Source organism: Dermacentor andersoni, chromosome 10 (genome assembly GCF_023375885.2).
Source record: "Dermacentor andersoni chromosome 10, qqDerAnde1_hic_scaffold, whole genome shotgun sequence".
NCBI classification, from domain to species: Eukaryota; Metazoa; Arthropoda; class Arachnida; order Ixodida; family Ixodidae; genus Dermacentor; species Dermacentor andersoni.
Window position 1 is genome coordinate 22,715,441 of NC_092823.1, and position 14,935 is coordinate 22,730,375.

Below are 14,935 nucleotides of genomic sequence, written 5' to 3' on the forward strand. Positions count from 1 at the left end.
GTTACTGTGCGCTTTCAAATTCTTTCCACCATAGGCAGTTTGTCACATAGGAAGGATGAGTGTTGAGGATGAAACTAATATGCAGAAGAAAAAGGCATCAAGAATGGCAACCTTTCCAACATGTGCTCAGTTCTTTCAGTATGAATTAGAATCAACACTCTTGAATGGCCATAACACATATCTATTGTGCTTACAGCATCTGTAAAAAATTCATTGTCAGGGTATATTAAATCTGCTTTGAACTGCAACTTGCATGAACCCATGGAAAAAAACAAAAACATTATATAAGGTTCATTTCAATATACTTAGCTTACATGTAGGTTCCTTTATAGGTACTGTAGGCACTCTTTGTGCATTTTTTAATCGAAGTGTAACTTGTATATAACAGAGAATGATAAAAAATGTCCTAATTACCTGATGCTTTGTGTTAAATTCTGCAACTGCCGCATCTTCTTCAATGGAGAAGGGGAGGTAGAAGTCGAACGTATACTTTGGCTCATCACTTGTAAGCTGCACATGGTCATCTCCCATGTCGAGTGCCAGTGACGAACCCGATTTCTGGAAAAAAAAAGTCACAGAATAAAAGTGTGGTGTGCAACATTCATCAGAAAATCAAATACGGTCATGCCAGCCTGCAGTAATGGCATTTTCCTTCTATATTATTTTTCAGTATCAAAACGCTCACTTTTGCGAGCTTTCGGCAAAATTTTGCAAGGAGGCTGCTCTACATCCACATTAACCAAAGCTAGGCATTTCACGTCAGCCAAAAGTTTTATTGAAGTTGGCCTTTAACAAAGAACAAACTGCCATAGAACTTGAGTCCCTTAAAAGCATTATGGCAAAGTGCAAACTTGAATCGGAGACACTTATGGTAATCATATCTCCTCCAAAACATGGTTTTCAACAAGCTCTCAGCCTGCTCGCATGACACCACAGCCCAAAGCGTGTGTGCCTGTTGTGATGTAACAAATCTTAGCCTTCCACATCACAGCTCAATAAACGGGCATCCCACCATAACAGAGAAAGGTGGTACCAACCACAGCTGGCAGGGAGAAGCGCGCCACCAGCGTGTCGCGCTGTCCAGGCAGGGTGTGCCGCGTAAGGTCCACTTTCGCCGATCCCCGCCTTGCGAGGGTGGTGCTGTCATCGCCATCATTGTCGCACATGCTCTTGTCGCCGTCATCCCCACTGCTGTCAGTAGGCTGTTTCTGGGCCCTACAGAAGGCAAAGGAATGAAAGGAATTCAACTGTGACATTTAATGTATCTTGAACTGCACAGCAATTGAGTAATGAAGGATGCCAAGATATTATTTCCCAAAAGTGTGAGAAGAAATACATGGGCATTTCATAATTTAGTTATTAGCAAAAATACAGATAATTACATGTGCGTAGTATACATAAGGAGGTCCCATAGTCAAAGACTGCATCGGGACCTCCTGTTAAAGACACTTATGATGGTATACAATGTTTAAAGCAACAGTAGTACAGATGAGAGCTAAGTGTAATGTGAAAACATGTTTATGGCATATGAGTAATAAGAACACATGTTAACAGCATGACAATAAAAATAAAACAGAATAAAATTTTAAGAAAAGTGGACAATATCAGGAAATATTTATTATGAATGCTTTTTGTTCTCTTTCAAATTGGTATAAATATTTTGCATTTTTGATTATAGGTGGTAGAGTATTCCAAAGCGATATCAAGGAAAATTCTGCAGTCTGTTTACCATAGTTAGTTCGCACTTTAGGTAGACGGAAATTATTATTGAGTTCAAATCTAGTGTGACTATGAGCTATCAGCTCACAAGGTGAGAAGCAGACTGAGGGTAGCTCTTTAGTCATATATTTGTAGAATAAAATTCCTAGATTATATTTGGTGAGTTCTGAAATGGTTAGGATGATGTTTTCATGTAGTAGGGATTTTCCATTTGCAAAGCATGAACTGGTTGTAATAATTCTTATGGATTGGTTCTGAATTACCTGGAGGGATGCAAGTGAGGGTTATAAGTGTTACCCCAACATATTATGCCATAGTTAATATGAGAGTGAATGAATCAGTGGTATAGTGACATTAATGTATTATGTGTAAAGTAGGGACGAGTATTAATTAGAACGTGAATACTGTATGCCATTTTCTTTCTGATGTGAGAAACGTGATCTTTATATTTCAAGCTGCAGTCAAGAGAAATCCCAAGAAAAGTTGAGCATGGACAGGGAGAGATAGAGTGTGAGCCAAAAGTTAAAGAAGGGGAGGATGCCGAATGTTGTTAATGTAAGGAAAATACAACAAATTTAGTCTTGGTGGCATTAATAGATAATAGGTAAGCATTACACCAACCTAAAACACTTTCTGGATCAGTATTTAGCTTGTTAACAAGAAGTGACATGTTTTTATCAGAGGCTAATATGTTAGTATCGTCAGCATACAGAATGCACTTAGTAGACGACAAACAGTTAAGTAGGTCACTGATATAAATCAAAAACAGTAGTGGTCCAAAGATGGATCCTTGAGGGACGCCAATGTTAGTGGTTTGTTCTCTGGAATAGACATTAGACACAGACACTATCTGAACTCTGATAAGTAACTTTTTAATAGTGAGAGCGCAGGACCATGAACACCGATAGCCTCAAGCTTAGCAAAAAGGATAATATGATTTAAGCAGTCAAATGCCTTTGTTACATCAATGAAAACTGAAACTGCAAACAGACCATCGTCGATTATTTTTTTTTAATTGTTCAGTTATATGCATGTATGTATGTTAGTTACTTTTGTGATTCAAAGCATAAAAGAGCATGTTAAAAAGTGGAACAGCAGTTCAATTTTATGGTGACTTTGATGGCGCATTTCCTCAAATTGGTGTCATTCTGGAAATTTATTTCAAGTGGATACACTTCGCGAACTCATTAGCTACAATTAGGAAACCGTAAAGTAATTAAGAGGGTCACTAGTGATTTCCTTAATTCATTAAATAAGTATTTCGATTTTTCGTGCAAGTAATGTCCGACTTTCTGAATAATCCAGCGCAAGGACTAGAATTATGTCATCTGCAACGAGCAATTTTTTAAAAAAATTAAGAAAGCTTAAGAAATGATCTCCCCATACGTAGTAACAATACCTGATTAGCTCAAGCAGACCAGTGGCACCCACAACGATAATGAAAGAGAGAATAGTCTAGAGGAACTTGAAATCCCAAAGGTAACGCCAGAAGAAGTAAAGAAAGCCTTGGGAGCTATGCAAAGGGGGAAGGCAGCTGGGGAGGATCAGATAACAGCAGATTTGTTGAATGATGATGGGCAGATTGTTGTAGAGAAACTGGCCACCCTGTATATGCAATGCCTCATGACCTCTAGCGTACCGCAATCTTGGAAGAATGCTAGCATAATCCTAATCCATAACAAAGGGGACGCCAAAGACTTGAAAAATTATAGACCGATCACCTCACTGTCAGTTGCCTACAAACTATTTACTAAGGTAATCGCAAATACAATCAGGAACACCTTAGACTTCTGTCAAGCAAATGACCAGGCAGGATTCCGTAAAGGCTACTCAACAATAGACCATATTCACACTATCAATCAGGTGATAGAGAAATGTGGGGAATATAACCAACCTTTATACATAGCTTTCATTGATTACGAGAAAGCATTTGATTCAGTCGAAACCTCAGCAGTCATGCAGGCAGTATGAAATCAAGATGTAGACGAGCCGTATGTAAAAATACTGAAAGATATCTATAGCTGCTCCACAGCCACCATAGTCCTCCATAAAGAAAGCAACAAAATCCCAATAAAGAAAACGTTGGGCAGGCAGATGCAATCTCACCAATGCTATTCACAGTGTGTTTACAAGAGGTATACAGAGAACTGGATTGGGAAGAATTGGGGATAAGAGTTAATGGAGAATACCTTAGTAATTTACGATTTGCTGATGATATTGCCTTGCTTAGTTACTCAGGAGACCCAAATTTGCAATGCATGCTCACTGACCTGGAGAGGCAAAGCAGAAGGGTGGGTCTAAAAATTAATCTGCAGAAAACTAAAGTAATGTTTAACAGTCTCGGAAGAGAACAGCAGCTTACGATACATAGCGAGGAACTGGAAGTGGTAAGGGAATACATCTACTTAGGACAGGTAGTGACCACGGATCCGGATCATGAGACTGAAATAACCAGAAGAATAAGAATGAGCTGGGGTGCGTTTGGCAGGCATTCTCAGATCATGAACAGTACGTTGCCAATATCCCTCAAGAGAAAAGTTTATAACAACTGTGTCTTACCAGTACTCAGATACAGAGCCGAAACCTGGAGGCTTACGAAAAGGGTTCTACTTAAATTGAGGACGCAATGAGCTATGGAAAGAATGATGGGTGTAACGTTAAGGGATAAGAAAAAAGCAGATTGGGTGAGGGAACAACCGCTAGTTAATGACATCTTAGTTGAAATCAAGAAAAAGAAATGGGCACGGGCAGAACATGTAATGAGGAGGAAAGATAACCGATGGTCATTAAGGGTTACGGACTGGATTCCAAGGGAAGGGAAGCGTAGCAGGGGGCGGCAGAAAGTTAGGTGGGCGGATGAGATTAAGAAGCTTGCAGGGATGACATGGCCACAATTAGTACATGACCGGGGTAGTTGGAGAAGTATGGGAGAGGCCTTTGCCGTGCTGTGGGCGTAACCAGGCTGATGATGATGATGAGCTCAAGCAGGCCAGGTGACTAATTGTCGCCGCCACGTTCGAAGCTGACGAGAATAGATATTATCATCAGCGACGAATGACAAAAGGAATCGGAAGGTCAAAATGGATTGTTACAAAACACAGCCACAGCAGGAATTCGGCGCGCCGACCGCGCTTGTGGCCACAGACCAGGGCGAAACGCGACACCCAGCGGCGGTGTTCGCCAGCGTCGGCTTCCTCCGCGAGTGTGCCAGGAAAACAAAGGGCGACGCGGGCCACGCGATAAAAAACACTCGGGGCCTTAGTCACCCTCCGGCTCTCGTGACGAACGCCAGCGCGTGAAACAATGGAGCGACGATGGACGACGACGCTGCGACGAGAACCACGCGTCACGGCGAACACGAGCTCGCGCGGAAGCAAGCCTCCAACAGAGCCGACACGGGGAGCAAAGCCCCGCGAGCGGCTATCGGCGAAGCCCACTGTGCGCCTGTGACGTCATTCGAACGGAAATGCGCTCCTGTCGTTTCTGTAACGTGATGGTGTCGTGTCGTACGTGCGCCGCGAGACATCATTCACGGGGACTCACCAAAGGAGGAAGACGAAGCCCCGCTGCTAACATGGGACGGGGGTTTCCCGCCTGAAAAAAGAATTGATGAGCAGTACCGCGTTGTTTTTTTTTTTTTTTTTTTTTGTCGCAACCGGCGTGCTTGCGAGAAGAGGAGAGACGAACGGAGGGGAGAGAGGACTTTGTAGATATATTATATTCAGAGCAAGGGTGTCAATGAGAAAATCGTAGATTATCGGGAAAAATTTGCGATTACACAAAAGTGTTTTTGAAGCCTGAAAGAAAACCCGCGATACAAGAAAAAGGGCGGCGCGACTAGTTGCGCGCGCTTTCTTTCAGGCATGGAAAAGCACTTTTGTGTAATCGGAATTTTTTCCCGATAATCTACGATTTTCTCCTTGACACTTTTGCTCTGGACACACTATTTAAAAAAGTGAAATAATTATTATTAACGAACAGTGTAATAAGGCGGCATACAAGTTGCATGGGATATATGGTACGTACAGTATGTTAACCGTATGTTGCATGCGTATGTTACACGTATTTGCTACGTGCAATATAGGAGGGTATGGACGCATATGTGTTGTATATTTGTTTTTCATGAGCAAGCAGCATATAGCCGACACCGCAATCGAGCGTAAACACTTCCATTTCATCGTGTAAAGAGAGAGGCAACTAGTCCAAGTTCATTCCACGCATAGCTTACGTGAAATCTACGCAATCAAGAAACGACAACGTTGTCACTGACTGAAAGCCACCGTTGGCGATTCCCGCGAAAGACTAACAAGGCCCGAGGTGCCTTGACCAAAGGGTTTGTACACATCCAACCAATAAACGGCTGCAAACGAGGTGGCCTAAAGGTAGGGAACAAGTAAGATAAAAATAGCACAACCCGACTGAATGGATTATTCGCATAATACAACGGATGTGAATTCGGGCCGAAGGTGTGAACGCACCATAAATGTGAAAAACAGCGAGCTCCGTGGCAAAAACCACCAGCCTGTTTCAACGGGCACCCGTATCCCTCGAATCCAGAAACCGATCCGCGGATGCAGCCGCCAGCCATACCGTCGGTTGCCCGACCGCCTGGGCTTTCAAAGAAGCCATGCCGAGAAGAGCAACCGCTGGGTTGAGACACGGCCGCGAAACACGCGAGAGCAGCAAAGCGCAACCGGCTGCATGCAAGCGGAGGCATTGTCCAGAACACACCTGAGAATCTCCGCATGACTCCCTCCACCCGCCTCACCCTCTACCACGCGACCCCACGCTACATCACTCTCGACTGTTCCCGACGCGTCTGCATCCCTTGCTCTCCCAGAAGGGGGTCACCTTCGCTGCCCTTTCGCCCTTCCCTGCCTTCGCGAAACAAACCGGCTGCGTTATTCCCGAGCAAACACGATGAACAGCGCAAATAAACACGCGACAGCACCGACCTCTTCGTCTGCCGGCTACCGACCACGCCGCAAGATTGCACGCGCCAGATGCGTGTAGCATGTGCTGGCGGCGACGGCTACGGTAAGGGGGCGGCTCCGGCGCAGGTGGCTCAGTGCGCGCGCTCAGCGAAGCGAGGCCGGAGTATGAGTCATCACAGGTGGGGGGGGGGTGCACTTCCTATGCCCTCCCACACCACCCCTTTCCCCTTCGGGGGCATCTTCATGGGTGACGGCGTCACTGGGCCATCGAACAGTATAGGCGACAGGTGGGCACGATACCAAGTCCGGCGCGACGAACCACACCGGGCGGCAAAGCCAGGCTGTAGCTGTATATAGCAGGCAGCCCAGCCCGCGGAAACGATCGACAGCACCTCCTCGCTTCCGCTATTGGCATCCGATGCCGTTCCGATCCGATGACGTAATGTTAGAAATCGCGCGTCTCGCGCGCTCGACGATGCTGCATGAAAGGTTAAGCGCTTACACGCATTACGGTGCATAATACAATGCGCACACAGGGCGGCTTTGCCTTCTGCTCAGAAACCCAAAGCTTCCTTGCATTATTCTGCACTGATTTTGCAATATTTTATACGTCCGGCCGATATCGTCCCTTAAGTCTGCATCCCTCGTATCAGAAATTCACCGTTATGTTTTCAATTGCCCTTCAAAGTATATACGTACCGCGATGGCGACTCTATGCTTACGACGTTCCACTGCCAAGCGCGAGGTCGTCGGACCAGTATGCACGCCTTCTTGATCCGTTGATTCACCAAAGCGTTGATAAAGAAAAATTTCGTTAAATTAATAAAATCGCACTCTGGGATTTTACGTGCCAGAACCATGATGTTTATGAGGTACGCCGTACTGGGAGACTCGTGATGAATGATGAATGAACGGCTGGAGTTCACTAACGCATACCTGAATCTAAGCACACGAGCGTTCTTGCATTTCGGCCTCATCTAAAGACGGCAGAGCCGCAGCCAGGATTCGAACCGGCGACCTCGAGCTGAGCAGCGCAATGCGCAATAGCTACTGGGCTGTATACCGCGGCGGGTCCAAATATATATTTCGCAGGTGTGCAACTCTGATTTGGCAGCCTAAATTCGACGGCCTTCGGCAAAGGCGCGACATACTGACGCTGGTCGTTTTCTGTGGATGCCGAATCCATCCACGCCAACAGTGCATCGACGTCTCTGCCAAGGCGACCGCGCCGAACCTAGCACAGGCTTCGCGGATCGTGTGTTCCAAGAAGACATTAAATTGTACAGTAAGGATGAACACTAAATACTTAAACACTGTTGTTCTCTCAAACTTATTATTTTTGTTTGTTTGACGCGGTTACAGGTTGATTATGCGAGAATAAAATGAAAGCTGCACTTGCACAATTTTTTTGCGCTTTTATTTTCGCGCTGAAAGACGAGTGCCGGTATGTCACTAAAACATCACGGACTTCAAAGACATTTTCTTGTATTCGGGCCAATGTGGCAAAGTAAAATTTTCGCAACTTGCTGTTGGTGGAGCTTTGGGTTCGTTTAGAAGCGATGTAGTTATTTACCGATGAATAATTATGTAGGCCCTCGCAGGCGGTATCGAAATGCGTGACATCAAAGTGAGTGGCATCGTCGTCATCGGTCTCTCGTTTTTGCGTCGTCTCTTGGCTCATCTTTAGTATAATATCGGCCAATGCGACTCATGTATGGTATGAACACGACGCGTTCTTGTCTCCTAAAGCTACCCGTGTCGTTTTTCAATCAATCAAAAAAATTTATTAGCCGAGTATGGGATACGACATTGGATGCGCACCGTTACACTTGGCTTCTGCTCAAGCTTACGTGTGATCCTTTGAATCTATTCCTCATACATTATTGCCGGTAGAATGCAGTAATTGTGCAGTTTTTTTTTTTCTTTTTATAATCGTCGATATCGGCAGTCTGTCTTTCTTAACCTGCAATTGCGTTCCATATGCGCCCCATCTTGCTATTGTGTCGAGATATCCATCTCGTTATCCGAGCCTCTTGCGTAATCTTAGCCAAATTCGATCGCTGAACGTATACTGACATTCTACCGTCCCCTGCTGCTTATCGCCAGAACATGCATTGCAGAGCCCTTCTACTCTCATCGCTAGTGTACACATCGAGCTTCTGTATTCTGTTCATCTCTATTTCCAATCACTGTTGGGTGGCTGCTGCGCGTACAGTACTACTCAATATATATAAAGTCATCTGCTGCCTTTAGTACATTATCAAAATTACTGATGCAGTTACACCCCGTTATCTCTAACTGCATACATTCAATTTAATTCTTTATTTTTCCAGAAATAATCGGTCCTGGAAAGGGTCAAGAGCTAAAAGCTGTCTCGACAGCTTGACTAGGCCCATGACCCCCATGACATCTCGCTTTTTCCTACGCTAAGTTTCCTTTTGAATGATGTGCTACCCCGATTGTTTCCCTACTTCCTCGATCTTTCCGATTTGTCATATCTCTTACTTTCTCCTTGCTTATCAGCTCTGACAGTTCAGCGAAGTCTACGTGGTCGCTCGCCGTTTATCGGGCCCTCTGTAACTGCGTTATGCTTCACTTTAAAGAAAGTTTCACACACACACAAAAAAAATCTTTATTTGTCCACGTCGATCATTGCACATGCCTGCGCCGTGTTCACAAGGGGATTAACGCCCCAGCACGCTAACTTGCACTTCTCCCGTTTCCAATGACTGCCGCTGAAGGTCGCAACTATATAACAGCGAGGTTTTCATTTACCGATGTGCGTTTAATGTCCCAAGACATCAAAACTATGTAAGATAGACGCCCTGCATGGCGAAGGCTTTTCGATGTAATTAGGCCCCCTGAATTTATTCGACGTGCACCCAATACTCGGTATAGGTGAGTATTTTCTGCGACACTGCACAATCGTGAGCTATAAAGTTCCTCAGGCACGTTACCAGCACTCGCAGATAAACGGGAAGTAATCTCACCTACGTCCGCGCCACCAACAGGCTGCCTGCGCACGCAATGTTGTGCACAGGGTTCGTCGTGTGGCCTTCCGTTGTCTTCGCACCTCGCCCAGTTCACCATGTCTATGTTGTGTTTCTTTTTGGATTCCCTCCCCACCGGAATGTAGTGGCTATGGTGTTGGGCTGCTAAGCAAGATGTCGCAGGATCTAATCCCGATCACGCCGGGAGCATTTCGATGGGGGCGAAATGCGAAAAACACCAGTGTATATAGATTTAGGTGCACGTTAAAGAACCCCAGGTGGTCCAAATTTCTGGAGTCCCCCACTATGGCGTGCCTACTAACGAGAAAGTGGTTTTGACACTTAAAACCCCATAATCTACTCTAATCTCGAACTGGAATGCGACCGCCATAGCCGGGCAATTGAACCCAAACCAAATAAGGAGACACGTGTCCTTTATTTGTGCACACACTGGGCTGAAGCCTACACGCAGCTGCGCACACACACACACACGGGCGCAGCATACAGGAAGGAAGTCGCTATACCGTTCGCTAGCACTTTCTTGTATCGATCTGAACAGAATCTTCAAGAAAAAGAAAACTCGGTCGCACACAACGCAACCAGGCCTCTTCAAAGACTGAATTACTCGACAAAGCGGAAATAACTTTCTCGCGACTCACTCGCCCGACCTATCACAAAGTGAAACAAGCCGAGTAAAAGTACATATACGCTATGTGTGCCGTTGTCTCTTCTTGTCAAGCGCGCACGACTCAGGATGCAGATCCGAACCGCGATTTGAGGGAACGCAAGCTCTAGGAAGCAGTAAATACATTAAAGCGCTAGAGTTACCTAGAGCGTCGTTCATTAAACGCAGTGGAAACAAAGACAATGGAACAGCGCGGCTTCATTTTACAGACTTTAAACGTGACAACATTGGCTGTTCTACTTCTGGCAGTTACGTTTCTGCTGTTGACAAAACGGAAGCGCCGTTCTTTTCACTGCAGGCAGAAACAGCACGCCGTGATTCGCCCCGACAGCGAAAGATGGCGCCATCGCATGCGCGTATATTTGATTGTGGACAAAAAAAAAAAAAAGAAAGCAACAGACTGGTAATGGATTGAAAAGCGGCAATGTTCTCCGCAACACACCCCGAAACATCGCCCCTTTGCGAAATTTGAGCACAAATATACAGGCAGTTTTGCAGCGGAAGTCACGCATAGCTGGAGTTCTTATGTTTCTTATTTACCTGAGATTCGATACATGCTAATCGTCTTGGAGGTCACTGACTATTACTTTGAAGACGGGTTCGGAACAGAGCGAGAGATAGAGAGAAAAGTGAAGCACACTTGCTCTGCTCTTCCCTCTTGATAGACTGGTTTCACTACGTTCAGAGCGCTCATGCTGCGGCCCAATCGGCGCCATGATGGCGTACACACCTCGGTGCTTTGTAGCTCTATTTTAGTTCAAGGCAACATTGAAGGGAATGCCGAGGACAATGTCAGCGAGAAAGGGAAAAGATTAGAAGCGAGTATCACGTGATAATGTTGAAACCTACAGTCATAAACTATATGAGGAAAGAGATCATGGGACATGGTCCCTCGTCACGTGACAGGCAAGCAGCAATTTCTAGCCGCCCAGAGCGCGGAAAGTACGGGGAGAGTATGCCGGAGAGCAGGTGGCGAGGGCCGATCGTGACGAGGGCGCCACCAAGCGCCATCACGTATGGGGCGCCTACATGCGTGCAGACACCGTGCAAAGCCAGGCTGCATATACATCGGTCATCGTCAGATCACCAAAGCCAAGAGGCAGCGGCTTCTGTTGATAATTGCCAGAAAAAAGGAAAACACCTGTAAACTCCACCGTCTTCACGACGCTCCTCCTACTGACGCGGCGTACCCTCAGCTGTCCATATTGAGTGAGAAAGGCAGGCTGCCCGCTTTACACCTCCTTTAGCTTCCACCTAAAGCTAATCTTTTGCGCGCTCCTAATTCACAAGAGCCACGCGGCACCAGCGATTACACTGAAACCTTTCACGATTCATGTACAAAAGCCCAGGCGCTTCATCCACAGATCACATTATCGGTGATTCCCCACTCTGTTACATGTCTCTTCCAAACTATTTGCCTCAATATATCGTGAAATGAAAACACGTATATACAGCTGCGCTCAAATATGGTATAAGGGAGTATCGTAATCCTCAGGGAATTTTTCATCTCAAGCTTCAATGCTACCCTCCAAGTTTAAGCCATAAGTAATGGCAGAACACGCGCATATGTTTCATGTTTGAAAACAAGAAACTCATGACGTCGATAGCACGCTGGCGCATTCGGCAGAATATTAAAAGAAACACTTTTTTGCGATGTCAGGCGGAGCCACCTCGATTCATGGCCTTAGTACTGTCTGCGGCATATAAAGCTCGTTTTCCCGTACGACCAAAAAAAATAAAAAATAAGAATTGGAACAAACAGAACCACGCGCGCCTGCCAGAATCGTCAGGTTCGCGGTTGCCAAGGGTTAGGCAGCCACCTTTGTAACGTCATGGCCTGGAAGCAGGTCCTTATACTATTCGGGGATACGAAGGGCTCCCGCTATACATCGAGCAACACTTCGTCACTTTTCCGCGACCGCATGCGGGTGCTCTTCCTATGAGGTGGCGCCAAGGGCCTAACACTCCGTCGTTACATCGCCGACTCGAAAACATTGCTGCAATGATCAAGACAAACACGCACGTTCGCTCCGTACGCGCACGGGAAATACCTAAAATAAAGGGGGGAGGGGTCGCTGGTTTTATGCCACGATCGAACTTATGAGCGTCCCTCAACGCGTGAAGCGCTATCGCCACTATCTCAGCTGTCCTCACAATCTACGCGAGGCCGCAAAGAAACGGCGAGGAATTTACGGCGGGAAACTCCCCCCCTCTCCGGCCATGAGTCACCAGCGCGGAACTCGGGCGGTTGCATCGCGCGTCGAAAGTGCAAGGAACCTGTTCGCGCGTTGAACAGAAGAAAAAAAAAGAAATGCAAGAACAAAAAGGAAGAGCAGAACACCGCCTTCCGGCAAAATACGCGAACTCCCGGTCGCGTCGTCCCCGATATGCAGTGAAGAGAGACTTCGCTGCCGGTATAGACGCGATTCACAAACGCACACTGCATTTCACTTGTCGGGTTCAAGTTTATCGGATGCAAGCGGTACGTGAAACGCCACTTGTTAGCGGAGATATTGAAAGATAAGATTATTCAAATAATACAACAACTTTGCCAGTCTCGTTTGAATGGCAAAGCATTGAAAGCAACAGCGAAGTCTAACGCTGCGCTCGAGCTCCTCACAAGGTGTTCGTTCTAACCATGGAGGGTATATAAAAAGATGGCTGAAGTGGCCATGATGTTCCAGAAGTGAAGCTGGACCATCCACACCGCCATCTTATGGTGGGCACGAAAGACCATTAAGTCCATTGCAGTTAATTATATAGGGCTAAAATTTTCCGCACTCATCCATATCTACGTACATGCCTGTGTCACTGGTTTCAGGATAAAGTAATGAACGTCTTTTGAAATTTTATAAACAGACCATGATATCAGTGCTCAGCCGAAGTCAATACTTTAGCCAGAAACGACGAGCATTTTATTTTCTAATGATCATTCATTTACAATAACGGAGCAAAAACCCGAGCTGCAAGCGGACCTCAGCTCTCAGGGCTCTTTTTTTAGAGGTGAATGGAGCGCAACCGCTGGCTTCATCTCTGCTGGTAAGAACCTATACGGGTGTTGCCACTACAGCAAATTATTGTACAACATCCTCGGTTCTAAGGAGGTTTCAAAGAATTGTTGGAATAGAGACCCAAACGTTAAACCAGAGTTATACGATCTTGCCGCAGGCACGTAAAAACGTTAGCGAATACGGAGAATATACGAAACGCTTTCTTCCCTCCTCGTGTGTATAGGCTTAACGCCGTTAATTTTGCGGCATAGATATTGTTCGACGTTTTCCTTACCTTCACTGCTTTGAAATGGAAGCCTAAGCGCCCTGTCAAAATTTATGTACCACCATGATATCAGTACGCTGCCAGAGGCAATCCCAAGGCAGAACTTTAACCATAAACCACTACCCTTCACTATCTTCTACTTGGCCTAGCATTTACAAGAACTGACCATGTCAACTGAGATGTGAGCGGACTTGAGCTGTCGCGGCTCACTTTCAGAGGTGAACTAGGAACAAGCTCTGGTTTCACCTCTGCTTGGTAAGGAAGTGCGGACGCTGCCACTCCAGCAATTTTTAGGCCTGAAATGTTTTCAGTTCCCGTTGTCGGCGACCTTCAAGTGACCTTGAACCAAAAGTCAGAGCCGTTGTCCTGGCACTCAAATAAGAACATCCCGGCAAATTGCGAGAACAAACAGCTTTCAAGCCAGCAGCGGAAGCCAGAACACTGCCCTGGCTCCAACCGTTGCTCCAACAGGATCCGACTGAGCCGAGCGGAACGGCGCGTCCGCGTGGCTTCGTCGCTTTTGCAGCCAAAGCCGCTGCGCGTCTCTATACGGGGGCCTTATAACCCTACCAAACGTCCTGCGCATGTGGCAACCAGCGGCACACTACAAATGGCTAAATCATGAGAATTAAAGCAAAACAAAGAAGCCACTGAATGTAATATGCACTATTCCATTAAAAGGATGCTGTCCTTTAGAGATTCCTATCAGCTGAAATTATTTCCAATTAAGAGAGGTGCCCTTTAATGGCACTGTACCCCATCTCACAAGTCGTTTGCAGCACTGAGAAAGCTGCAGGCCTCCTTATAGCCAACGGGAAGGCCCAATGCCACTCAAGATGTGTTCATCCGCGCCGCGTCGTCTGCTTACCGCCGCGATGATTTTTGGCATACGACGTGCATGCGCTAGGGTCCTAACATGTCACTGTAACGTATCATATATGAAGCAAGAATAAAACTCTCTAAGGCCGCCAATATTCAGTTAGTTACGCCAATAACTAAATCACGTAACTATACTCCGCTGCGCAAGGATATATTTATTGCTCGCGTACGCCTCATACCTTCGACAGTGCTGCAAAGTACTTGTGAGGTGAAGTATACTTTGTCAGTCTGCACGCAAAGGTTATATAAGCAGGTTCTCTGGTTTTTAACAGTATATAAAACCTACGCTCTACGCCTGCGGTGCTCCGTCATCGTTCCTGGACTCTAACCCGACACTGCGGGTACATCACACTCCTCCAACACCATTGTGACCCTTCGTCGCACAACGTTGGCACGTATATGGGACTGGGCTGCTGAGCACGAGATCTCGGAATCGAATCCCGGCCACAGCG

General features: G+C 46.1%; 1 protein-coding gene across 1 annotated transcript in view; it reads right to left on the reverse strand.

The window, feature by feature from the left end:
* LOC126519260 (PIH1 domain-containing protein 1-like) overlaps window positions 1–14,935 on the reverse strand; it is a 79,145-nt gene that overhangs the window by 3,316 nt on the left and 60,894 nt on the right. Inside the window, exons 6-7 of the mRNA XM_050168878.2 lie at window positions 1,038–1,215; window positions 415–558 (exon numbers count right to left, since the gene is read on the reverse strand). Of these exons, the coding sequence (XP_050024835.1) occupies window positions 415–558; window positions 1,038–1,215 (322 nt within the window). The remainder of the gene's footprint in view (window positions 1–414; window positions 559–1,037; window positions 1,216–14,935) is intronic.